General features: G+C 42.4%; 2 protein-coding genes across 4 annotated transcripts in view; one reads left to right on the top strand and one right to left on the bottom strand.

Moving 5' to 3' along the window:
* The first annotated feature begins 3,034 nt into the window (after positions 1 to 3,034).
* On the top strand, positions 3,035 to 8,862 carry znf518a (zinc finger protein 518A). Its single transcript, XM_083658614.1, has 3 exons — positions 3,035 to 3,080; positions 4,298 to 6,682; positions 6,929 to 8,862. Exons 2-3 carry the CDS (start codon positions 4,312 to 4,314, stop codon positions 7,612 to 7,614), a joined length of 3,057 nt encoding a protein of 1,018 aa, XP_083514740.1. The 5' UTR covers positions 3,035 to 3,080; positions 4,298 to 4,311; the 3' UTR covers positions 7,615 to 8,862.
* A 141-nt stretch (positions 8,863 to 9,003) lies between these two features.
* Positions 9,004 to 26,617, bottom strand: part of blnk (B cell linker) — a 33,424-nt gene continuing 15,810 nt past the window's right edge. The window contains exons 1-22 of one of the 3 annotated variants that reach the window (XM_083658040.1): positions 26,216 to 26,350; positions 25,344 to 25,412; positions 22,722 to 22,768; positions 22,438 to 22,478; positions 22,030 to 22,141; positions 19,808 to 19,923; positions 17,841 to 17,904; positions 14,984 to 15,070; positions 14,851 to 14,876; positions 14,728 to 14,750; positions 14,535 to 14,591; positions 13,797 to 13,824; positions 13,634 to 13,685; positions 13,350 to 13,410; positions 13,068 to 13,095; positions 12,924 to 12,954; positions 11,481 to 11,553; positions 11,274 to 11,305; positions 11,069 to 11,124; positions 10,541 to 10,624; positions 10,102 to 10,257; positions 9,004 to 9,331 (exon numbers count right to left, since the gene is read on the bottom strand). In XM_083658040.1, coding sequence (XP_083514166.1) covers positions 9,215 to 9,331; positions 10,102 to 10,257; positions 10,541 to 10,624; positions 11,069 to 11,124; positions 11,274 to 11,305; positions 11,481 to 11,553; positions 12,924 to 12,954; positions 13,068 to 13,095; positions 13,350 to 13,410; positions 13,634 to 13,685; positions 13,797 to 13,824; positions 14,535 to 14,591; positions 14,728 to 14,750; positions 14,851 to 14,876; positions 14,984 to 15,070; positions 17,841 to 17,904; positions 19,808 to 19,923; positions 22,030 to 22,141; positions 22,438 to 22,478; positions 22,722 to 22,768; positions 25,344 to 25,412; positions 26,216 to 26,268 — 1,413 coding nt within the window. In that variant the 5' untranslated portion in view covers positions 26,269 to 26,350 and the 3' untranslated portion in view covers positions 9,004 to 9,214. Of the gene's footprint in view, positions 9,332 to 10,101; positions 10,258 to 10,540; positions 10,625 to 11,068; positions 11,125 to 11,273; positions 11,306 to 11,480; positions 11,554 to 12,923; positions 12,955 to 13,067; positions 13,096 to 13,349; positions 13,411 to 13,633; positions 13,686 to 13,796; positions 13,825 to 14,534; positions 14,592 to 14,727; positions 14,751 to 14,850; positions 14,877 to 14,983; positions 15,071 to 17,840; positions 17,905 to 19,807; positions 19,924 to 22,029; positions 22,142 to 22,437; positions 22,479 to 22,721; positions 22,769 to 25,343; positions 25,413 to 26,215; positions 26,351 to 26,617 lie in introns of those variants that run through there. The other 2 variants (XM_083658038.1, XM_083658039.1) reach the window with 2 other exon arrangements.

The raw sequence follows: 26,617 nt of genomic DNA, 5'->3' as shown, positions 1-26,617 counted from the left end.
TCAGTGAGGCGACCACGAGTTCAGCTGAGCAAACATTGCTGCCTTCAAGTACTATCGGTAAAATGAACGTTCTAGCCCAATGATGGACCTACCCAATGACAGTGGACCTACCCAACAAAGTAGACTGGGGAATGCTTTACATGTCTGATGCATATCAAAACAATTATAGCCAAATACACCATTTTAATTTTGATATAAGGTAGTTTATAAGGTTTGCGACGCTGATGTATTTACGACTTCTAGTCTTGGAAGGAGAAATTCCGGAGGAGTACATAAGGCAACGTTCCTCTGCACCCTGAGCATGATGCTGCAACCAATTAAAAGTAAGCTTACAACATCAGAAAACATCCAATCACTGCCCGGGATCCATCCGGGCATATTCACCTAAAAATATAGCAAGAATTAGGGGCTACATGTCCAGACAGGATCTAGAAAAACTAATTCACGCCTTCATCTATAGTAGGTTAGACTACTGCAATAGCCTTTTCTCTGGTCTCTCCAAAAAAGAACTTAGGCAACTTCAGCTCAGAATGCTGCTGCTAGAGTCTAACGAAGACAAGAAAGCTGATCATATCACTCCAGTTCTTAAGTCCTTACACTGGTTGCCAGTGTGTCATAGAATAGATTTTAAAATACTGTTACTAGTCTACAAATCACTTAACGGCCTAGGCCCAAAATACATCGCTGAATTGCTCCCACGCTACGAACCGTCTAGACCTCTCAGGTCAGCAGGGTCCAGCTTATTAACTGTCCCTAGGATCAAATTAAATCATGGGAAGGCCGCATTCACCCACTATATGCTTCTGCTAGCTGGAACAAACCGCCTGAAGACCTCGGATCTGCCCCAACTTGACTTACTTTTAAAAATAGACTAAATACTTTTATGTTTACCGTCGCTTTTAACTGCTGACAGCTGTTTTTTTAGGAGATATGTGTGGCCTATAAAGGTTAGAGTCCAACTGTTATAAAGGTATGGACATTTTTCCAATCATGTGTGTGTAATCATGTTTATTATATAGTCATGATGTCAGGGGATTCAATATAGAAAAACTGATTTATTCTATTATGCAAACCCAATGAGTCCTCTATAAGTTTTTAGCTCTTTTTGTAACTGCTCCGCCTGTTGCTTAATGCACTTTTTATGCTCTTAAAGTTTTGTTGTGATGCTTTTAAATGTCCATGTTATTCTCTTCTTTTATTCTTTTGTTTTCTTGTCAACCATTTTATGTGAAGCACTTTGAATTGCCTCTGTGTATGAAATGTGCTATACAAATAAACTTGACTTGACTTGACTTGATTGATTGACGTCTGAAATATGAACTCTGGCCGTATTGCATTCTTACTACAACAACAACAACAACAACGATGATAATAATAATAATAATTATTATTATTACATTACATTACGGCATTCCAATCTATGGAAATTCTGATTGTGGCCCATACGGTTCAGAAGTTATAGGCCAAAACATAAAGTTGCTATAGCGCCACCATCTGGTCGACACATGTTGGTCTCGACCGAGTTTCAAGATGGGGAGACCAGTCATAGCCAATCAGCCCAGGACATCTGTCAAAACATCGGTGATGTCATACTCGCTGATGTCATCCGTGATGACATAAATCCCTGTCTGCTGAGCCAACCAACAAAGAAGACACGAGCAGTATATGCATGGTCATCATGGCATCATCCTCTTTCCTGATTGTTCATCTCAGTGGCTGGTCCTACCTCGGGCTGATCATCTTCTCCGGAGCTGTGTTTCGCTCCACCCACCTCCCCAGTCCACCACCAACGTCTTGACTCCTGTAGAATTCCCTACGGGGGGATTCTCTATCCTAGACTGAGCAGATGCCCTCCTCTCTCACCACAAGAAGAGGGTCATCTTACCATGGTCATGGGGGAGTAGTGGGGGGCCATAGGAACCCACCTGCCAAATGCGGCTGCTCTGAGACTTTACATTTCAGTGTGACGGCTCATAAACGATCATTTTCATAGTGCATACGATCATTTTAATTTGCCTAACCCAGGCTATTTGATGGGTGGGCTGGACACGACTGTCTGGGTCAGATGCAAAAAGGTTGAATGGTGAGTGCTGGTAGCCAGGGAGGTAGCCTAATATAGAACATTGATTCTCAACCTTTTTCATATCAAGGAAAGGACCCCTAATTCGATCCACATTGGTGCCACGGACCCCCATGACATTTTGTCTCAGATCCAAATCTGAAAATGTGTCCAGAATAGAATTCCATGACTATCTGTATTGTAGAGAGATAACAGTGAAACAATGGCCAAAAGAGTCATCCCTCCCTCGGTCCCCCTGGAACTCCCTCAAGGACCCCCTGGTGGTCCCCGAACTCCACGCTGAGAACCACTACAATAGAAGATGCTTGCCCTGGGGCACCTCATACCTGCAGATTTAATTGTATTTATTTATTTATTTCCAGTCCAGTTTGTGAAAACAGCAATTTATTTGACTCATCCTTTACCACCAGGGAGCGTAGTGGGGGCTAAATAAACGCAAGTAAACCTCTTTGAAATGAGGCAGAATTTACTCACACCTAGATCAACTGTATCAAAACAAGGTGGGTCTAGGCTACTACTCACCTTGGATAGTTTAGCCACCCTCTGTATAACGTTAACACACATAAACAGAGGCTGGCACAATTATGACATCAATTCATAGTAGGAAAAATCCATTGAAAAATCATATCAAGCTGATGTTCGGGGGGGACGGACGGGGTCTTTTTAGGGACAAACATGATGCATGCTGATAGGTGATTTTTGTGTGGCTGTTTGCCTTCTGCTAATAAATCACACATACGGAGGTGGCGGTGCTACCTTGAATGTATTTGCCACTACATTAACGCACCCAGACATGGTTAACAGTTCACGTTATTATAGTCGCATTGTCGGTTAGTGCAGCAGCAGCAGCCAGCAGGCCCACGACTGACTGGTCTCTGTCTGTCTCAGAGGAACCAGGCTAAAGGCTAAAGCAGCTCAGGGGCTGCAGGCTGTAATCCCCGGATGAAACATCATGGCTGCCACTCGCTGCTGAGCTGTCAAGCTCTCCACAAAAGAAAAGGTAAAAACCTCGAGAAGCGTCTAAATAACACGAGTTTTCTCTTTCATCCAGGTCGCCCGGTGCGCACATCTGCAGTAATAATTCGATGCAAGTTTAAAAAAACGGTTGTGGCATAACTTTGTTGGCATGCTTTTGATTGTTGAAGTTATTCGTCTTTGTAAGCTCTCTTGTGCGTCACGTTAACCATTCAAATCACTCAAACGCTATGTCCAAATAACGTTTTAAAAAGGCAACGCGGAGTCATCTCCGTTTCTAAATAACACGCTGTGTTGTTTCCTAGGAATGGGAAAAGGTCGCGAATGCAATCGCGATGCGATCGATTCCTCTGAACTTTTAAATTATTCCCTCGGCGTTTTGTTGCTCGTTACAAAGGCAGTCTCATCACTTTGTTGTGGTCAAAGCAAATTGCCCAAATGGCCCGCACATGATGCCCCCCGACCAACCTACCCGTCCCATACTCATTTATTTGTCGAACATTGTTAGTTTGCACGTTTTTTTTAACGCGACTTCTAATTCTGTGGTGTATTTCGTGTAACGTTGAGGGATCGCTATCTGAAACAGGTGGGTTTTGAGCTGAAAATAGTTTTCTGCACCTGATGGTCGATACTTTGATACATTTGTGTCCATGTCAAATAGATTTGAAACATAGCCAGCAACAGGTGGACTCAAGCAAAAATGACACGCAAAGTTGACTATAGTAGTGGAGCTGCAGTCATTGTTGGAGGACTGTAGCAATTAGCACACAGTGGTTATGTAACGTTAAAATGTAACTGAGTTATGTAACGTTAATATGACTCAGAACAAGTGTTGCATATCATAGCATATCATAATAGACGATCTAATGTGGTTCTTTGTTACAACAATCAAGTGCATGTATGCAAAATTCTTAATTGCAAATCAAGGACAGCAAATCAATAAGGCCTGATTGCAGTGATGTCCTGTCACAAATGCAGAATCGAAAAACAAGTTGTGCTGGTTATAATGCAAAGTGATAGGTTGACACTGACAGTTAAATCTCAAGATGAACAAACGGCAGACTTTCAGAAAAGGCCAAGTTTGTTGAAAGCATTTAATAACAAAAATACAGGAATTTGATCGACATTTATCTGATTTGTTGCATTAACCGTTCAATACCTCATGTTAAAAGTATATTGTTGTTGTTGTTGTTATTGTTATTATTATTTTCCTGATCATTTTTTTTTGCTACACTTTTATAGTGACCTGAAAAGCCATGGACGTTGGCGCGGCGACCTCCACGGGAGACAATAAACCGGTTGTCAACATGAAGAATAGAGATTGGCACAAACGACTCCGCCTCAGGAAGACCGCTGTTCAGCCCCCAACTATGCAAAGCGAAGATAAGCATGGACCAAAGAAGATAGCGGAGGAGTGGGAGCAGAACACAGTATGGCCTTCATCAAAGAAGAAGTCCCCCCGTAAACAGAGTCAACACAAGGCAAAGAACAGTGGAAATATTCTCAGGTTCAAATGCTCTCAATGCAAGGACAACGTGGAATTCGCCCACAAAGACTTAGTGAAACACTTTGAGGAAACTCACAGAGGAAGTTCGCCCGTTTTCTCTTGCCATATGTGTGCTTTCAGTACCCATGCGTTCTCCTACCTTCAGGTGCATCTATTAAGCCACAAGGACACTTTTTCCAGCTGCAATATTTGTAATGACAATGTTCAACGCACGTTCTCGGAGTTCAGCGCACACCTGACCGTGCATCACTGCCAAAATGGCAAATTTTCATGTGAAGCGTGTGAGAAGTTCTCCACAAGTGATGCTGGTGTGTTTTTAGAGCACATGTATCTCCATAACCTGGGCCTGGAAGGTGGTAGCGAGATTGATCTTTCAATTCACACACAAAAGGACCTTCAGAAACCGTTTGGGCGTAAAACAACCGCTCACACCTTCCGTTGTCAGTACTGTAGCTATGAGACGCCTCAGAAACGGCTGATCACAAAGCACGTGAACACCGCACACGTCGGTCAGAAGAACGGTAACCAGAACATGAAGGAGGTTGAACCCATAACAATCAAGCCAAATGACGCGAACCCCAAAATAAAGCATCAATTGACGAGAAATAGAGAGAGGGAAATGTGCTGGCTGTCAGAAGGCTGTCTCTCTCTGCCGGGAAGAGAATTCTTGGATAAATACTGCAGCCTATCCGATCCAAAAACAACACTAGAGGAAACCCAACAGTTTTTGATGAGGTCTACAGCTGGGGAAACAGGTGGCCAGAAATGGACCAAGGCTCTTAAGACTGTACTGTCAAATGTTCCTCAAGACGTGAACCTGCATCCAAAGTCGGAGAACTGCATCATGTCGAACTCTGGATTCCCAAACAGCAGCGTCGATCTTACTGTCCTCACAGTGAAGAACCAGATAACGGTACCCCAGAATAGTGCTGCATATGCCAAAAGATTCAAAATGACGACGCCATCATCAGACAAAGAAGAACCTATTCCGCCTGAAAGTGCTGCTGTCGACGCTCATTGTGTGTTTGACCCAAATAGATGCCAGCCAAATTTGAACGATGAAATCCACATTGGACAAAATCAAATGACTCTGAACGACGACGCCTCAATCTCGGCCAAGAATGAGCCAGCTGGGTGCGCTCAAATCCAAGAAAACCGAGAGAATCAGGAATTAAAAATTGACGGGGATACTGAGGAACACAAGAGGAAGAACGAGGAGCCTAAAACTGTAAATCCCTATGAGGATGGCGTGGATGCCCCCAAAGAGCTGAAGCTGACAAAGGAGAGTGATGACCAGGCATCGCTTTCTCAAGCTCTACCTAAAAATAAGAGCAGGAGAAGAGGATTCAGGCGAGGACGGAGAAGAAAGGCCAGATCTAAAACCAGGGTTCAAAGGTCACCAGGGTTGAAGCTAGTTTTGAAAAAGAATCCCGTGAAGGAAAAGCAGTGGACGTCACAAAGCCCTGTATGTCCATCCGGAGGTGGTTTGCTGGACGACTATCATCTACTACCGAACCCTCACGCAACTTCGGAGGCGACGCAGCAGTTTGTCCAAATAGCACCGTCGGTGGAAGAAAATGCCCGGAAGAACTCGACCAAAGCTCTCAAGACTGACCAGCACAGCATCTCCAAAGCGATCGCGTCCTCTACATCGCAATCAACGTCAGGAGAAGACCTCAACCCACAATCGGGTCAATCACAACATCTCAGCACATGCAGTGACCTCGGTGTGCACACGGTCGAAAACAAGATCTCAGTTCCACCCGATTGCACTACGAAGCCCGCAGGGGTTAAAAATATGGATGGAACGAGGCCTCCGGCCCTCAACGCCATGCCATCGACAAATACAGGAATCCACGATGACACGGAGCCGTCGCTGCAGTGCGTCAAAACCGAAGTCGACAACGGCGTTTCAGCCGATGAGATGAGCCAGTCTCGTGCGGAGGAACCATCAGGAACTGCAGAGAGGTGCCCTGAAACGATACTGCTCCAACACTCTGACGGTGCCATGGACTGCCATGTGTCAGACAATGAGGAGACTTTAGTCACTGATGGCGCGACTCCCCATAGGAATTATGCCAAGTCCTCCCCGGGTCTCCAACCTGTAATTACACCGCAGGGTAAGAAGCTAAATTACACAGCTATTATCTCTGCACACTGAAGTTTTAGAATGTCAAAAAAAAAAAACTGACAGCATTTTGATTGCACACTTATCATTTGAACGTTCAGCTCACGAGTTTTGCTTTTATGGTCATAAAAGCCATTTTCAGTGATTTCTTTTCTTCTGATTGCATCCATACTGAGATGTGCTGAGAGAAAGAGTGTATTTTCAAATGATAGCATTTCCACCTTTTTTGTAATTACAGGCAAGACGCCCTCTGAAGATTCAAGCCTCGCTGTTTCTTCAGAGCCGAGTGTCCAAGGGAAGAGAAAGAGAGAACCGCCCACGGAGGACCCGTGTCCACCAGATCTCCTCAGCACCACCAGGAGACCCTCGAGCCAAACCATCCGAGAGGAGCCCTCGGCAGCCTCCGCGCGTCACTGTCAGCCGGCTCCGAGAGACGCGGAGAGGACCCTGAAGCTGATCGCCGCACATCCAAGTCAACCGATCAAGCGTCCGTCTGGAGAGCAGCCCGTCGTGGTGCTAAATCATCCGGACGCCGACATCCCCGAGGTGACCAAGATCATGGAGGTTGTCCACAGGTACAGAGGAGATGTCCGGAAGGTTAGACTGTCCCGCAAAACAATGAACGCTCTTTCGGCCGTCGACGGCGAGATCCCCGGGGCAAACGGGCCGTCAAACGCCACATCTCCTGGACCTGCTGCGCGTTTGAAAACCTCGGTGCAGGAGAGGTTCATCTTGAAACTCAAACTTAGAAGGATGAGCAAGAAGAAGTACGAAGTTGTCAGCGCGGTCTCTCCTAGCCGGGATCTTTCGATGCAGTTTCGCTGCTGGTTTTGCGGCAGGGTCTTTGACAGCCAGGACACGTGGATGGTCCATCGGCAGCGACACACGATGGACTGGAAAAGGCCAAAATCTGAAAATTCTTAAATGTCGTCCACACTGGAAAACGAAATGGTATGAAAGGTGGCTTTGCAATACAACAAAATAATGGACGCAATAGTGGTCTCAAATGTTGATGTCTTAATTAAGACTGGTTACTTTTGAGTAGGATACAGTGTAAACCATTGGTGTCACACTTCTGGAGGGTTCACATACTCAGGGTAATTTCAACATTTTACTTTAGTTTCTCTCCCAGTCCGAGTAGCTTGAGTCGAACTCTAGATTTAGTTCTGATTTAAAAAGCCGCCGTGCTGTGGTGTTGACATCTTGGTTCTTAGTATTGTTTATATATTTTGTCTACGCAATAGCTTTGTTATTTAAGGTGATTTAATAAGTACACTGTCATATGTAATCTTTCATAGAACACTAGTATGTGTATTTGCCATACCATGAGTTTTATGAATCCGTTTACATACGGGTAGGCTATACAGTGTACGTAGATGCTGTCATATTTATGTTTTTGGAATGGGACGCAAGGGCCCACAAGTTACTCAGATATTATACCAAAACTGTGTGTTAAAAGACAATAAGCTGTTTTATTCAACATTTATTTATGACTTTCAGGTCTAACCTTTATATTCTTTATAATGGGCTCTTGGAAGAATCCATGTATTTGTAAAAAAAAATCTTTGTATAGATTCAAATATGTTCGATATAGTATTATCTGTGGTAGGCATAATTTCAGACATTCATATTCAGTGGGAGTAAATATCCCGAAGGACACAAAACTACTTTTAAAGCTAAACCTGTGGTATGTGATGTCGATGAATTTCTAGTCAAATTTTTTGCTTTCGGAAATTTCAAACACCAGTTAGGCCTCAATAATTGGAGCATGATTTCCTCAATGATATTCCTCTCGCTTTTTGACTTGAAAAGAGAATCTTTTAATTGCACTATGAAGGGAGGATATGCATTTCCCCATTACCTCACCTTATCAGGCCTAAAGCCTATGACAATCTCCACCTGTGTCCTGCTGCTGCTACACATTTCCTTATATGTAGCCGCGACCCTTCAGTATCCAGGACAAGGGGAACTGCGGCTTGTGTGTCAGTCTAGGACCATCGGATAGATTTACCTAAATCATGCATATATATAGCCCAACTTTAGAGGCACAAACTTAACCGTCAGCAACTCGCTGTGTATATATTTTTTCAATTTAGATAAAGATTTATAATTGTATATACTCCGACTAGAGGTACTGTTAAATATTTACCTGAGAATCTGTGTTCACCAAGTGCCTACAGTAGTAATTTTTTGTTATGCAAAGAATCTGCATGAATATGATAGCATTACTTGTTGGAACAGATAATAAATGAAAAATAGTCTGTCAGTTCCTAGTGGTGTTTTGTGGTGATTGATTTGAAGGTGCGGGCTGAGTCATACAACACAAACAAGAATTTTATTACAAAATTACAATAGAAAATACAATCTTTCATGTTTTGGCTCCATCAAGGTTAGACATGAAGTTAAAATAACAATGGACGAGAATAGCATCCAATTACCAATTCTGTAAACATTGGTGTAACAGTAAACAGCGGTACGGGATACAAGTGCAGTCTGCTCTTGGCTCCTAGACAGTGAGGGTCCCCTAGGGCTTCACAGCATAGCACAGCTTGGTGAGGTCTTTGGTGTTGCTCAGGGTGTCGATCAGTACGATAGGGATCCTCTGGTGGTGCTCGATGATGTGGGAGATGCTGCTGAAACGCTGAGGAGGTGAGGATGATCAGTTAGTCACCGAATCCTCTGATGAAAGGTTTTGAATTTGAAATGTGTGTAGTCTAGGTACAGTAAAACACCCCCCCCCCCCCCCCACCAGCTATTCCCCCCCCCCCCTATACCTGTATATTGGAAGCTCATATTGAAACTCGAATCGATTGGGGATATTTTAGGAAAAATTACTTTTTTTAGAATGACAAGCGAAAATGAAGAACTGGAATCAGAGCGAATAGGATTTCAAATCAACTTAATATGGCTTTGGAGGAACAGCAATAGAGAAAAATGTGAGTTCTAGCATTTTATATTCAACTGACAGTTGTGCCTGGACCTGACTTCACGTGCTTTCTTGACAAAAGAAGTATACCATTTTCCATTGTGCTTTTCAGTTTTGGTGGATTTCCTAATTAAGCCAAACTGCTTTTCAAAATGGTCTAGACCTGACCAGTGATTATACTGTATTAGGTTTTGTAAACATGGAATCCCTGCATTTTTTTTTTATGTATGCATGAATATGGTCAAATGTAAATACTCCTCTAGCAGAAATCATTAGATTTCAGAAGCTTCACAATCCCCCCAAAAATTTGTATTTTCCTTCAAAAAACCCATAAACCTGTATCATCCACTGCTACATAAAACCACAGAGGAAGCGTACGTCTCATTTTACAATCCCTAGAGGTTTGATGCATGCGGGCCCCGAAAGCCCCTATATGCGCTCGTTTTCAACACGTCAAAACAAAAGTGAAAAGTCACGTGGCGTACCTCCTCTCCTTTCTTCTCTCTGCCCAGAGCGTACTCCTGAGTGCTCTGGACGAAGCGGACGGGGATGTTGTACACTTTGTCGTTGTAAAGCACCACCAGCGTGTAGGGCTGCTGCGTGTCCTGACCGGAACTCTTCCTCACCAGAAACGAGCCGTCCTGACCACAGGGGGGACTCGCAGTCAAACTCAACATGGCTTTATTCATGGCAGTGGTTATTATCTTATCACTGGGGGTGTTCCACAAGGTCCCCAGCAAATTAATGACTTGTTAAACTTCAGCATATTTCATACACAGGAAGTTGAAACCATTAAAGAATGTAGAAGAATGACCGTTTTGATCATCCACTGTTATCTATAATCTATATAATATAATATCATAAATATTCTCAGATTTGACGAAATCTCATCAAATCCACCAACTCCTCAGCTGAGGGTCTTACTTTATTCGACCGGATCAGGGCGTCCTCGGCGGTCTTGCGGTCACAGGCGCTTGCGTACCAGGGTTTTTTATAGATATCTGCCGGCTGGAAGAGAGTAAATCAAGTACAGATAAGCAGAAAATCATAAACATGGTTTCTTAACACATATGAATCAGTTCTTCATCTGGACCAGTGATTCTCACCCTTTCTCATATAAGGACCCCTAATTTAGGCCACATTAGAGCCAAGGACCTCTATGTGATGAGATTTTGTCTCATTGACCCAAATCTGATATTATTTTTATTGTTTTATCCAGAATTCCATGACAATCTGTATTGTAGGTCGAGAGATAACAGTGAAACTATGACCAAAATAGTCAGTGTACATTCTCTAATTGTGATAAATTCTGGTAAATTAAATAATGTTGACGCTTAACAATTTAGTGATTTGATGATGGGGACCCCCTGGAACCCCCTCTAGGACCCGTGTGGTGGTCCCCGCACCCCACGTTGAGAACCACTGATCCGTACAATTGAGTGCTTGGGCCACCTTTTCTGTGTCTATTGACCCATCTTCAGCAGAATCACTTCCTCTGTGGGCTTGTCCTGGGACAGCAGAAACACAGACATGAATAACTCATGCTAATGTAGCTTCAGTGCTGTAAAAACACTCAATGATAAATGTGCTAAATGATACATGTAGGCTATAGGGTTATTAAGTGGCTTTAAGACAAAAAGGCCTGTAGGCTACTTACTGGGGAGGTTTGACATCTGTGGAATAGGAACCCTGCAGAGGAGGCAACAGACTCGTTTTTTTCTCTCCCACACAAACCACAGTGAATGCAGCACAGTGCTGCGTTCAAGAGCCAAATATCCCCTTTCCACAGGCATTCAAATGTGTAGGGTGAGTTTACTCACACGTACAGTAAGCTTACAGATAGTGAATATGCAGCATTTCTTACTTTTGTCGTTTCAATTCCGCTAGAAATCCGATATTAGCAGAGGGTTTCTGGCTGCTGTGTATCAGCGTCTGGCCTGTGGAAATCCAGACAGACAGGAGTTAGAAAGTCTATCATTGCTATTGAGTATTCAATAAAGATGTCGCAAATATAAATTCCACAAATAACAAAGGTAAGTGTGTACATACATTTTGTACATACATGTCCAAAATATACATCCTCCTGATATTGACTTGCAGTCCCCTTTTGCACGATCCACATCTCAGTTGCATCAAAGCTTGAAAATCCTTCTCTTAACTCGTCTGCCTCTCTTAATTTGTGATTATTATTAGAGATTTAATTAGTCAAATCAATCAGGCTTAATTGGCTTTTACCTGGATTCTCCTCATCAGTGTCCTTCATATTGTGTAAATTCAGCATGATGGATGTACAGTGGAATCCGCTTACAGTCATCACGGTTATAGTGATCAACCGCTTATATTGATCAAAAAGCTTGGTCCCGAATCATTCCTATACACATGCTGTTTAAATGATTCGCTTATAGTGATCAATACTCTGCTCACAGTGATCGTTTTAGGCCTTGTCCCACCTGAGAACAATGGATTTATTTTTTAAACTACAGTAATTTTATTTTATTTTTACTTACAAACTGCCAAAAATGAGCCATGAGCATGTCTGCCTGTATATGGAGAGATCACGGCATCTCTGTCCGTGGAGAGATGGTGGCGTCTCTGTCTACACAAGACCGCTGTGTTTGAAACAGCTGGAGGCCTAACTCACTGTATGGATTTTGAAAGTCAATAATATTCCTTTATTTTATATGCACTGTAGTCATGTAATACATATACACATGTCAATTAGATGGTAATCTGCATGAGAAATAAAGAGAAAGAAAAAAAATCAGTTATAATGATAATCCGTTTATAGTGATCAATTGGACCCGTCCCAAGGTGATGATCACTATAAGAGCAGTGCACTGTATTAGGGTTTGACCGATATAGGTTTTTGAAAGCCAATACAGACATTTATTTTTAATTGTAGGTGCCGATAGCTGCTATTCATTATATTTAGAGTTTATGTCCCAAACAAGCTCTTTCCCCTAACAGCATTTCTGCCATCATGAGACATTAAAGTCTCCAATGAAAGCTAGCTGGGTTAACAGCTCTTTAAGGCAGGCTGGCCGACCACATCTGGAATACATTAACCGCCTTGACATGGATTACTTCTTACAGGACAATTAAATTAATAAATAAAAAGTGCACAGATAAAATTTGACTACAGGTTTTACAGACTGTTTATGTGTAGCGGTGACTGTGGTCAGAGAGGAAGCTCCATCATAGGTGACCAACACTCACTGGGCCAAAATCCAATATTTAATAAAAGCCAGATATTGGCTTAACTGATAATATGCATGTATTATGTGCATTTATGAATGTGAACGCTTACTTTCAGATTCCCTGTGTTTTACATCTGGCCACTGTAAAAAGAGAGAGAATTTCATTTTTAGCATCATCAAAAATCTTCAAAATTAGCTGCCTGCTAAAATAGGTACATTGACACTTCTGTACTTTTATCAGAAGATATTCATACCGGCCTTAAAGGTGGTTGAGGTGACCTCCTAAAAGTAAAAAGAAAGATATGATGAGATTATTAGATGCACAGTAAGTCACTTCTTGGAGTCCAATGGGTATTCACTTCAGTAATTGGTAGAGGTGTTATAGGTCAGGGGGTTTTCAAAGTGGGAGGCGGGCCTCCCCAGGGGGGCTCCAAGCAGTTTCAGGGGAGGCTCAGTGAATGGAAGTGAAAATTAGTTATTAAAAGATCATAGAATAGCCTAAATGTGTGTGATTTGGTTAAAGAGGTGGTGCTTACTCTCTGGACACAGGTTTTGGTAGTAGTGGGGGAGGACCCTCCTCAGATTTTGTGTTGGAGCCTAGAGGAAGACAATGCAATGATAAAAAATGTGTGTTCTTCTGACCTGCTGGTTGTAGTCGATGTCTTTGATGAGCAGTTATGTGTTGGGGACTACTGATGATTTATTGGACAAAACATATTTCTCGCCGCTGACCGTCCTCTAGATGGCGCAGTGTGCTAGGAATGATTCATGCTTGATGTCTCTTTCAGAAACAATTGGCATTGCTTGAGTTGATACCTACTATCATCTGAATCACAAACTTCATATTCATCCTCGCCTGTGGGCTCCGGGATCTGGATAATTACAAAACCGCTTGATAAGTAAAAGTACTGTGTGCCTTAAGTGCCTCAATGCGCATTCTTTTAAAGTACAATTAGTCTCTTGACCATGTATATTTCACTTACATGTACAGCAGATTTCCTAATATGTATTCTGAAAAGAAAAATCATTATTAGTATAGTAATAGCGAAGCAGTATAATCTGAGGGGGAAAAAGATCTGAGTGTGACATTCATAAGCATCACCTACTGTACATCAGGGGTTTTCAAAGTCTGAGACTGTGGGCCTCCCCCCAGACAAAGCTTCTTTTTTTAAATCACAACTTAAGACTCACCTGTTCCACTGTGCCTTCTAATATGTTGCTTTTATGTGAACTGATCTGTTTTTAGCTGATCTGTTTTATGTGCTTTTACTATGTTGCTATTATTGCTACGTTTGTTTTTACTCTGTGAAGCACCTTGAGATTTTGTTGTATTTTAAAGTGTGCTATACAAATTAAATCCATTATTATTATTATTACAAACAAATACAATTCTACTTTAAATACAGTTTTGTTTTGCAATCTTGAAAATGTATATACAGTATGTGGTGGCCTGCAGAAACCCTTCACTTGTCGCAATAGAACGTTGTGGAAAGTTTAAACCCATTTCCCCCCACATTTGACTTTTAGGCACACAACAGATTAAAATACTCATAACTTGATCTGAGATAGCTATCTCAATCATTCAAAAAGTTATATAGGGGAGAGTTTCTAATTTATGGAAAAAAAATAAAATAATAAAATAATGTCAAATCTTCACCATGTGAAGGATTTTTGAGGCCACCACACTGAGTCTTCAATGTTCTCAGTGTCAGCAGACCTACCTGGAGCTGGGTATAGGTGCCAAAGACTGTGGATGTGCTTTAGGGATTGGATACAGTCTGTAATGAAGCAAGAAAAACCATTGGTCTCAAAATGCTTTCAAAATCATTTTCAAAATTCGCTTATTTAATATTGTATAGGTTTATAAAAAAGATATGAATGAACATAACCCATGAAAAAAAGTCTGAAACTGACCTGCGTACTGGAGGAGAGTTCTCCTTTAAAAAGATGCATTAAAGATGGGGCCAAAGATTAATTCCACAATAAACAATCGTGAATACGTATTAGTAATTGCTGTTGATAAATGATAAAACCTACCTCATGGTCAGGAACCTCATAAACATCTGAAACATAACCAAAGCCAAAAATTAGGGATAGATGAATAGTTTTTGTTAACCAGCACCTCACTACTGCTGTATGTTTTCTACTTGTTAAAAATGTTTTAGCCTACCAGGAGTATGGGGGCGCTCTGGTAACTGATGTTTCAAAGCCAGGTGGGAGTTCTCCACTGCTCTGTTCCTGCCATGCATCAGAGGATCTAAGAAGTATGGCATTATTATAGTAATACTACTAATAGAAGAGTAAGAGTAATAGTAGTAATAGCTAGTAGTAGTATTATCAGTATTGTTCTTATTGCACATATTAAAATACTGTTACGGCAGGATACCTCGGGGGCTTTCCGATTGTTTTTCAGACTGAGGGGGCGGAGCTTACAGGGTTATGCCACAGAGGAAGTCTAGAGGAAGAACTTCCGGGTCAACTCTCGAGAGGTCGCACGGACGAGAGAGCACATGCCTTGGGGAGCCATTTTGGGAAAAGCTGTGTGTGAGACAGCCTCTCTAAAGCTCTTGGTCTCTCAGCAAGCTGGAGACCTGCCTAATGGGATGGACAATTAGGAATTGCCCTTTCTTTCTTTAATGGGGTTTTGTTTGGACTTTTGTCTGAGTCTTATATGAACTGCCAAACATACACTGAAGAGTAAAGTGCCGGTGGATCCAAGAAGACGCGCTGGCCGGAAGATAAGCGGTTGGAGCGTTAACCGTGGCCTGCCATCAAGTAAGCTCACACACTCCCCTCACCTCAGTCCGAAAATTCTTACGTCGCTAAAGTAAAAGCCACCCGAAGCCTTAGAGACAATGTTCAGATAAGATGTCCATATTAATGATTATGCCCGGAGGGCTTGTAGGCTATCTGCCGTGACAATACCAAAATCCTTCCCATCTGTACTCTGTATTAGGCTCATTTGTTTCATGCTCGCCCCATCGTCAATGGCTCAGGGACTGCGTCACATAAGGTTACTGTCCATGATGTGAGGCGCCAAGGGGAGAAAACGGTTTCTTGCCCGTTTCCGACGTCTTATCACAAATTTGATCTTATATTCCTCTTGGATGTCTGCGTAGTTTGTCCGGCGGTGTTACGATATTCTGCGGTGAAACAACCGTTTAAAAGCAGTATTTCGTCTGTCAGGTGCTGAATTTCCAACAGAGTGTGTTTGATATTACTATCACGGTGCAGCGTTTGCATGCGGCGCGCAAACAACATTGCAGTCACACCGATAAGGCGGAGCAGTGAACATCCTTCTCACAGGGTTAGCACAGGTGCAAGAAAAACACTAATGAGGGTTTCAAACGTCCATGATTGGAATGTGAAAAACCTCATTAGTGTTTTGCTCGCACCCAGGGGCGGTTTTAGCATCAGAGCTTTGGGTGGGCTCAGCCCACCCAAAGGTCATGGACCACTGAACCCCTAGGGGGGTCCGAGGGCATGCCCCCCCGGAAGAAAATTTTGTACAGTTTCAAGTAAAAATGGATCAAACTGGCGCACTTTGAGATCAAAATGAAGAGACTAGATCTATGAAGAACTACACACATCAATATCTTCTTTACTGTTCTGTGGTTTTACAGCGATGAAAAAATAATTGTTTCCCTATATATACTATATATATTCTGCATACAGGTTACTATATGGTAGAATTACGCTTGCATAAATAATACCAAAATCACTTCAGGGGAGTTTCAAGTAAAGTAACATTTTGCTTTGTAGGCAAAACAAAAGTCAAATTAAATCAAAAGGGAACTTCCTAACTTATTGGCTGGAATAATATTCCGACAAGATAATAATATACTGTAAGCACTACAGCAGGAGTTTGCAGTCAACTAGTTGAAATTAATATGTGGCAGTATTTGTGGGGGTCAAAATCTATGTAGGGTGTACCACCACAAATAGATCAGTGTATGGGAAACACTGACTATTAAATTGTGTGACTAGAAAGACACCAATAAATCTGAGAAAATGTACTGTAATTTTGAACAACAGCACTACAACGGTGGCATTACAAATGGTATTATGAAATTATTGTGGGAAAAAACAAGAATGCCACTTTTTTTCATGAACTTTAAGCAGAAAATTAAAAATTAGTTTTAAAGCTAAAATAAATAATAAATAAAGATAATTTTAACAGAAACTGCTACTAATGACCACCATGGATTTGGAGAGGGATTTTTTTTTTTTTTTTAGACTATTTTTGGGTGGGCTAAAGCCCACCCAAAAAAGGCCTAGAACCGCCCCTGCTCGCACCTGTGTTTATTCTGCCTTTTCGACACAAAATGGCCCCCGTGAAAAGGGTCTATTCCAGCGCACCTGGGAAGGAAAGTGAACATTCAACAATACAGTGGTGCTACCAGCCATGCGAGGTGCTTATGTGCTTGTAAGCGATGTACTTGGGATCTCACACAAGGGCTCTATAGGAAACCAGCCGGGCGAGTCACCCGTCGCCCCTAACCTCATCGAGGTAGGCTAAAAACGGGTCCCATATAGTTAGTCATTTTTTAAGTGAGTTGGTTCTCAGGAACCCGAGTCTCTCCATCCTTTATAACAGAGATCATGGCTGTCAATTGGAAAGAGGGTGAAGAGGGGGACTTCCATTACTTAAGAAGAAGAAGAAGTTTCTTTTGCAACAGTTGTCCCCAGCGTCAGAGAATGTTGCACAGCTGTAGTGAAGTTCAGAGAGGACTCCGAGCAGCCAAACTCCGGCTGAAGGGTTATTTTAGGCCTTATAGAGTGAAAGACTGCTTTTAAACTGTTGTTTCACCGCGGAATATCATGTAACACCACCAAACAAACTGCTCTCCGACATCCAAGAGGAATATATAAGATCTTCAAATCTGAGATAAGGCATTGGAAACGTCTTGGCGCCTCACATCACGGACAGTAACCTTATGTGACGCAGTCCCTGAGCCATTGGCGATGGGGTGAGGAAACACATGGGGGCTATACTCTGTATATGTGATATATTATGTGTATCTTACTTGCAGGGTTCGTTTCTGTGGGTTCTATGTAGTCGTTATCGCCGCCTGGATTGATGTAATCATCCTACAAGACAATGACAAGACAAACTGTTGTGACAAATCTGCCCATGCTCAGTTGAAGCTATTATTGACCAATACACAGGATGTGATGCAAGAGCCAAGGTATGGAAAGGTAGGCGGTGAGGGGGTGCAGGGGGCGTCCCCCCCCCTCGTGGAAAAAAATTGTGAAATCGGTTGTGCAATAGTCAATTTTGGTGAGTTATTTCTATACGCAATTCAGTTATATGACATGTATAGTAAACATATTTTTTAATTCCAGTGAATGACATAGCCTACATGTAGTGTTACCCTTTTTATTCGATTTTTTTGTGATAAGCACTAGGACTCACACGCTTTGCATACAAACGAATGCTGTACATTTTTTCAAGGAACCCTCTAACCTCTAAAAGTATTAATGTTTAGCCTGCAAAAGCAGTTACATTAACATGACCAACACACTACAGCAGTAAAAACAATAATAGGCTACAGCCTATGGTGTGGGGAAGTGTAACCTCTGTAAACAGCTGTTAACACTATTTTAATTATCCCTGCCAGAGAATACTTTTTTAATTGTTGTTGGAGTGTTTATTTCGATAAATAACCTAGCATGAACAACAGTAATGATATCAAGAAAATCCTTATGATTATTATCACGATATTGACTTCAACCAGATCCAGCCCAATTTGACTTAGGCTATACAGCCCCCTGGACAGAAATGCAGCAGCTGCCCCTGGATAAGGTCACTCTGTCTACAAACTATAACCGCCAGTCAAGAAAGACTTTGCAAGGTAGCTCCTGTATGCTTAACAAACAACATCATTGGTAGAATGATGTAAGTAAGGAGATCTGTTCAGGCAGAATTAATCACAAGTGTCACAGCTTATGTCACACTTCGGCATCTGCGAGAGAGAGCAGAGGGGAGGAGAAAGAGAGAGGGGAGCGCACGTGTGGATGGGGCTCATAGAGAGCTCCAGGGATGACGTATTTTTGTAGGCTGAATGCGGAAGTCCCGAACTTCCTGGTTCTTCACTGTTTCTGTCTATGGGATTTTTGAATGGGTTTTTGGTGCGATGCTTCAAATAATGTCTGTGGGCAACGCAAGTTTAATCAAACGCGAACCAAGGTTCAGCGGGATAATCTTCACACATGAGGACCACTTTCATGAGTTTTGAAGCGTAACTGCGAGCCCTAGAGGTAAAAAGCTCGTGCTAAGCTAATCCAGAACTACACACAGTGTCGCATAGGCGTCCACGCATTGATTGCGAGAGAAAGAATTTCCGCGTTCACTCGTGATGACGTATAATATCCGCGTCGACATTGTAGTCTCATTTAGCCGTTTGCTAGCTAGCCACCCTTTTAACGGCACATAAAAGCTTCAAAACTCATAAAAGTGGTCTTCATGTGTGAAGATGATGTTACTAAACACTGGTTCGCGTTTGATTAAGCCAGCGTTGCCCAGAGAGATTATTAGAAGCATTGCGCCAAAAACCCATTCAAAACTCTCATAGGCGAAAACTGTGAAGAACCAGGGCTGTTAGCATCGATGATTTCCGGACTCGTTCCTGGAGCTCTCTATTAACGAGCAGACGCAAGTTTTTTTTCCGTGCGCATATCTCTCCGTTTTGTCTCCTTTCTCTCGCTCTCTCCTCTCTCTCTCACTCTCTCTCTCTCTCCTTCCCTCTCTCTCAAATTTAGTTAGAAGCCAAGGTATGGCCGCTGCCATACCTTGCCATACTGAATTGACGCCCTTGATGTGATGCAACTCCTCCTCCGGGTGCCATGATGTATAGGCGTGCAGCAGTATCTCTATGGTGAAACCCAGCTCCCACGTGGCCCTGAAGTACGGTGTTTACGTGAGCCGACAAAGCCTAACAGACATCTGTCTTCTCTCTCTAACTAGGGTACGGAAACTATGTTGTTGTGTCACCTCATCACTATCCATCTGGGTGCGTTTGGGCTTAGGGGGTAGTGGTTTGGGGGCCTTGTGGAGGGGGAGGGGGCCGGGCTTCCTGAACGGGTGACTGGGCGGGTTACGACAGCTGTCTGGAAAGGAGAAGGAGAAGCAGAAACAGGACGTCAGTATTTGCATCAAATTGAACCTCAGCAGCACAGTCTGGCGTTCTGTGGCTGTTGCTCTAGTTTCATTTATTGGAGGGCATCAATATAAGGCAAATCCACTTAAAGGGATACACCACTTTTTTGGAAGTTTAGCTCATTTGCCACATCCCCCCCACATAACCAAGATACACCATGCCTTACCGGCACTGTCCGCTCAGTTTACAGTGAGCTACAATCGTGAAGTTCGTAATTATCGCCATAGAATGGAGGCTAATGGTACAGCTGTTAAAAATCTGCCAAAACACACATCTCACGGCGCCAAAATACATGTTGTGCTTTGGGTACTCACCACACGATGAAATATTAATTCAAAATGCACATAATTGGTCTTTTTGGAAGGGAAAGAGGTAGCACTACCGTAAATTCCGGACTATAAGGCGCACCGGTCTATAAGCCGCACCTTCAAAGTTGACTATTTTTTTCTTATATAAGCCGCACCGGTCTATAAGCCGCGGGTGTTTTGATGTTTAATTACCATATGTAAGGCTTCGTGCACAGAGGGGATTGTCGGGAAAGAGATGGCTGTTTGGGGAAGCTCCCATTTATTAACATTTCAACAAAACAAAAGTCAGGTCACTAATCCCCAGACAAAATCACACATTGTGAGATGCTTAAAAATCACCATCGGCGGGAGCTTTACTCCAGATGCTGTGCAGCCAAGAACACAAGTGAAATTCGTTCTCTCGTGACCTGTGGTTCTCAACGTGATGGACGATTCACCTTTCTTGTTAACAGTCCTAGTGAGAGGCAGGTCGAACGTCAAAGGCACTTCATCCATATTTATGATCTGCTCGGTCCGATGGAATATTCCTTGATCTTTCTTTGTGTGAATTCGCCGAAGTTTGTAATTTTCTCCTGGTAGTCGGGAGGGAGTTGCTGACACAGTCGTCCGCGCCCTGACGGACAGTCCCTTTCGTCTCGGGTTTGTGCATGATCCTTTGCTGCTGCTGCTGTTGTTGTTCCTGTCTCGCTACTGTCTCAGACATGGCTTTCAGGCTCAATCGCCGCCATCGTCGTAACACAGCCAGTTCTCCATCTTTTGAAGCATGATGTTAGATTACAACGAGCTAGTTGTGTGGCTTAGCCTTCCAAAATGTTGCTGTTAGTTTTTTAGAATGTAATACATAGAATTGGGAATGTTACATTCAATTTCATTCAGACTGTCTTTCAGGCTCAATCGCTGCCTTTTTCCCCCCGGAGCGAGGGAGGAGGGAGGGTGTTTTACCGTAGTGGCTGAGAGAGAGTAGTGGCACAGTGCTCCAATCAGGTCGCGAGGCACATTTTTTGCAACATCATCCAATCAGGGTCTCGCTCTCATAATGTCTGTCTTGCTCTCGTTCTGCCTCATACCAACATCCATAGATTTTGGAGGTTCCCGAGTGGCCGTTTGCTGGAAAAATCCATAGATAAGCCGCACCGTTATATAAGCCGCAGGGGGCAAAAAAGGCCAAAAAACGGGAAAAAAGCCGCGGCTTATAGTCCGGAATTTACGGTACTTTCCAAACATGGCCGCCGACCTCTTTTCCTTCCAAAAAGACAGATTATTACTATTATTAGCCTCCATTCTATGGCGATAATTACTAACTTCACGACTGTAGCTCACTGTAAACTGAGCAGACAGTGCCGGTAAGGCATGGTGTATCTTGGTTATGTGGGGGGGATGTGGCAAATGAGCTAAACTTCCAAAAAGGTGGTGTATCCCTTTAAGTGCAGGAAAAGAGTGGTTAACGCCCAAAAAGAAACTAGTAAATATGTAGAAATTGCATGTGAAATTTGAAGATACGCGCAAATTCTATGATAACAGGCATTCTGGATCCATTTGTTTTCTATAGCGACGACGGGGGACCCAGCTGCTCTCCAGCTGCTGGACTGAGTGTGAAAAAGGAGAAGATTGAGTAAAACCAGTAGTACCCGATTAGCTTCCTTCTCTATTGTTGAGGTAAATAAGCAGCAGGTCATGCTTCAGTCCAAAAAGTCATGGTGAGCTGAAAATGCAGCTAAACAGCGTTTAGATTGAGACTGTATACTGACCAAGATAGTCCCCTCCCTGATCGTAGGAAGCACTGGACGACGTTGTGCTGAAGGTCCTGTGAGCGGGCGGAGGCTCATAGTCTCCATTTGGATCCTCGTAAGTGTCGCTGTCCTGTGGGCCGTGAGAACATAACTTTAACAAATGAGTTTTACTACCTAAATAACTCCTGCATTGTTCTGGGTTTACAGTTTTCAGGCCCGTTAACTTATTTACTTTACTTTACTTACTTTATTTTTATTTTATTTTAACACAATCTTGTGGTTTTAATGTGAACATTGTTCACTGTTTTGTTATGTGCAGTGTAATTGTTTTGTATTTTCTGTATGTTGCAGGGACCCCAGGAAGAATAGTCTTGAGTAGTCAGACTAATGGGGATCCATAATAAACAAATAAACAAATAAACTTACAAATTCACCGTCAGAGAATTCAGCACGCTGATTGTCACCATCTGTAAACACAGAGATGTTATTAGGTATTTAAAAAATATCAGGTAAATAGTCAGGTAATATCAGGTAATAGTCCGTTTAACTTGAACCAGTCTCCTTGTCTCTTGCTGTTGCGTGATCAGCTAAAACCATTTGTACTCGGGACTCAGTTGAAGAGAAAACATGTACTATAGAACAGTCATTGTGTTTAATGCTTCATTCATACAAATTTCATCTTCAGACAGTCAAAAAGAGACAGTGCTTACCACGGTAATCTCTTGCAGGCACTTGTGGGACTGGTTTGCTCTTGAGTCTGCCACATAGAGAGATGGACAATAGCAGCAGACAATAAATGGCAGGGTTTGACAGGGAAAACAGATACAATAGATAATATATATAATATACATTATAAAATGGCTCTCTCAAATCAAGCAATCTGATTGGTTCACAGCCATTGTATAATTCCAGTAACCGAGTTCAATAACCCATGGCCATGGGTTATTGGTTACCATGGCAACTCTCTTACTAAATGGCAGTGCTGCGCTCGAGACAAACAGCTTTCTCCTGATCTGCTGTATGGAGGGTCACTAGTCGTCATTATGGACGCATGATGGCGCAACTCTCTTACTAAAAGTACCTCAAAAACAAAATGGCGGAGACAACTTTCAGATCCTTGTGAATCGATCTTCGCTTATAACTTTACTAATACTTCGCAGAAAATGATGATTTGTACAAGAATAGACGCGGGCTGAACCCCTCTCTCGCGCGCCCTCACTCTTAACCCCGCATTTCTAAATAAGACGTAACGTTACTTGGTCAGCATACGGCTCTGGTGTCGGGCTTTGGAAAAGCTCTGAGCCAAGCGCCAGGATTGGCCAATGTCGACTTCAGTCTCCAGAACGATCCAATCAAATCACCCGCACGTCTATCTTCTTGCTAGAGGTCCCGCCTTACAGTATTGTTTCAACTGACTCTATCAGAATAAAATGCCAGTCGGACTTATAGTATTATTATTATTATATTATTATACTTGGAACCCTTTTATAAAAGCAATATAGCACTCGAGCAGCGTGTGTTGTGAAATATATCACACTGATAAGCTGTTATCCCACTCGGCCTGCGGCCTCGTGGGATAACAGCTTATCAGTGTGATATATTCATCACAACACACTAGCTCTCGTGATATATTGCTTAAGTATAAACTGTGGTTTGTGTGAATTGTGATGATTGATTCAGAGTGGAATTGTTTGATCAGTGATATCTTAGTGACATCTCATTTGCCTACACCTCATCATCACGCCAGAAAACCTTGCTGTATACTGTACGTGTATGTAAACTGACTGTATTTTTATAGTCACTGTTAGGCTACTAGATGACTATTGTACAGTCGGTCAGAATCACAATCAGCTTTATTGGCCAAGTATGGATATATACTATATACAGTCGGTCAGAAAGTATGGACACATACAAGGAATTGGACTCCGGTTTGCTTTTCTCTCAAAGTACTCGCATACAGATCTTCGGCTGCTCGGAAGCCTCTCTGAACTTCCCTACAGCTGTGCAGCAATCTCTGACACAGGGGACAATTGTTGCCAAGAAACTCATTCTGCAGAAATGGAAGTCCCCCTCTCCACCATCTTTTCAGTTGTGGTTGGCGGACATGATCTCTGTTATACGAATGGAGAGACTCAGGTTCTTGAGGACCAACTCACCTGGGAGATTTCAAACTATTTGGGACCCGTTTCTGGCCTACCTTGACGAGGTTAGGGGTGATGGGTGACTCGCCCGGCCGGTCTTCCTCCCTCGTGTGGGATCCCACTCATTTATGTATATATATATTTACAAGCACAATTTATATATATTTATAAGCTGTATGTAACTGGTGGCACTAGTGTATGTATGTTTTTTCTTTCTTTTCTTTTCTTTTCCTGTATCTGAGTTTGTTCGTTTTTTTGTTTTTCTGTGTTCTAAAAAATTTAAATTGCTAAATAAAATATATTAAAAAAAAAGTACTCGCATACAGAAAAAAAGAAGACGAAAGAAAGGTATGCACAAGTCAAAGCAATTGTGATGTCATCAGTGAGTGATGTAATCAGTGATGCGAAGTTGCGCAAAGATGATGTCATCAGTGATGTCATCTTCTTCTTCTTCCTTCTTCTAATGGCTTTCCGGCAGACTGGATGACTTGCAGCACATTGCTGCCTTCAGGAGTTTGACGGTAAAGTCGTTCGTGGAGAGGAGGAAGAACCAGGGTGAGAGCATGCACCCCTCGGGGGGCGCCAGTGCTGATTATTCGGATGGCGGATGTGATTTTCCCCAGCCTCACCTGCTGCGTCCAGTCTGTCAGGAAGTTTATCATCCACTGACAGGTGGAGGCTGGCAAGCTGGGTGAGTTTGGAGTGGAGCTTTTCTGGAATGATGGTGTTGAACAACGAACTGAAGTCCACAATCAGGATCCTGGCGTATGTCCCCGGGGAGTCGAGGTGTTGCAGTATGTGATGCAGTCCAGTGTTGACCGCATCATCTACCGACCAGTGTTTGCCCGGTAGGCAAACTGCAGGGGGTCCAGCAGGTGTCCAGTCACAGAATAGATGGACTCTGTGACAACGTGTACCATTACAGTGTCTTAAAGTGTCTTCATTTCAGGAAAGGAAAGTGAGAGAACAGCCATCTGTTTTCAGCGACTATTTTTAGTTTGTGGCTTTGTGCAATTCTTACAGTTATGAAAGAGGAATTAACATTGTCTTCTGATGCCTGTGTTAACACCCCAATGGTATTTTTAGATGATCAAATGTCTAGGAGTCCTGCCCTCTGCTGAGCAATAGGCTACACTACAAATATTCAATGATCACAATATTGTTTTTATGTCTGATATTAGTGTTACATACCTTCTCAGTTTATTCAGCAGGCTGCTGCCGTCATTTTTCCTGATGTCCTGAACGATCTTCTGAAGCTGCCTGGAAAATAAACACGTTATTGGGCACGCACGTCATTCAGAGCTTTAGAAAATCTTTGCAACAAAAAAGTAACATTAATATATATATATATTATATATATATATATTTGCAGCATTATGAACAACGGCGCCGGGCGAGTAATGGCCGTTATCATTCTAGCTCTCCCTCAGACTCCAGGTGCACCCAGACCTTTGGACGCCGCACAGCACGCAATTACACTGCCACGCCACAGAGGGCGAGGGAGGCAATTTGCAGAAATGTAATTACTCTAACACAGTCTGTCACTCATCAGCAACTCTGTGCAATTTCACTTTTACTGGCATGGTTTGCATTTAGATATAAGACATTTATGCCACGGCCACACAAATAGTTGATTGTTTTCATACTTTGTACCCAATGTTTTCTAATATAAATGGTGATGAAATGACAACGATTTCTCCTTTTTCCTCCAGTAACTCTCGCTTTAGACCTCTCGTCACCTTACATAAGTTATGCGTCAATGCGTTATGAGTCAATGGAATGAGCTTTTGTTGACACCACATTACAAATGTGGGGAAAAAATGATTCGATTTTTGTTCCAAGTATTGGCTAATAGAGTTGCACTTTAGCAAAAGTGTAATATTATAGTTTATATATATATATATATATATATATATATATATATATATATATATATATATATATATATATATATATATATATATATATATATATATATATAAATAATAATAGTAATAATAATAATAGTAATAAAAATATAATTGTCCGCACAAAAAGTCCAAAAGAATATTACAAATGCTTACCGAATCTTTGCAGTGGCAGGGGCAGCGAGTTTACCTAATGTCTCCAGATTCATATCTGATCCAGGAGTTTACATGTTTTTCGCATTATTCCTCTGATGCTCTGCATGCATGTGCTGCCTGACTGCTGGAGTGTGCTGGACTGGACTGAACACTGTGTGCTGTGCTCAGGTCATGTCTTTGTCACAGAGGGGAGGGAACTCATTCTGATAACCACCTCTGTCAGAAAAATCACTTCCCTTTTCCACTCCCCTCTGCATGCACACATGCACACATGCACACGCACTTCAGTGACCACACTTTTAACAAACCTCTTGCAATCGCATGTCTCGACATACAACATATGAGTAACTCTATTCCATTACAGTTATTCTGAATACAGGTACTTTCTTTAAAAATAGAATA

Source organism: Poromitra crassiceps (assembly GCF_964638095.1).
Source record: "Poromitra crassiceps genome assembly, chromosome: 22".
Taxonomy (NCBI): Eukaryota; Metazoa; Chordata; class Actinopteri; order Beryciformes; family Melamphaidae; genus Poromitra; species Poromitra crassiceps.
Note: the sequence above shows the minus strand (reverse complement) of the source record. Positions and strands in the feature narration are given on the sequence as shown.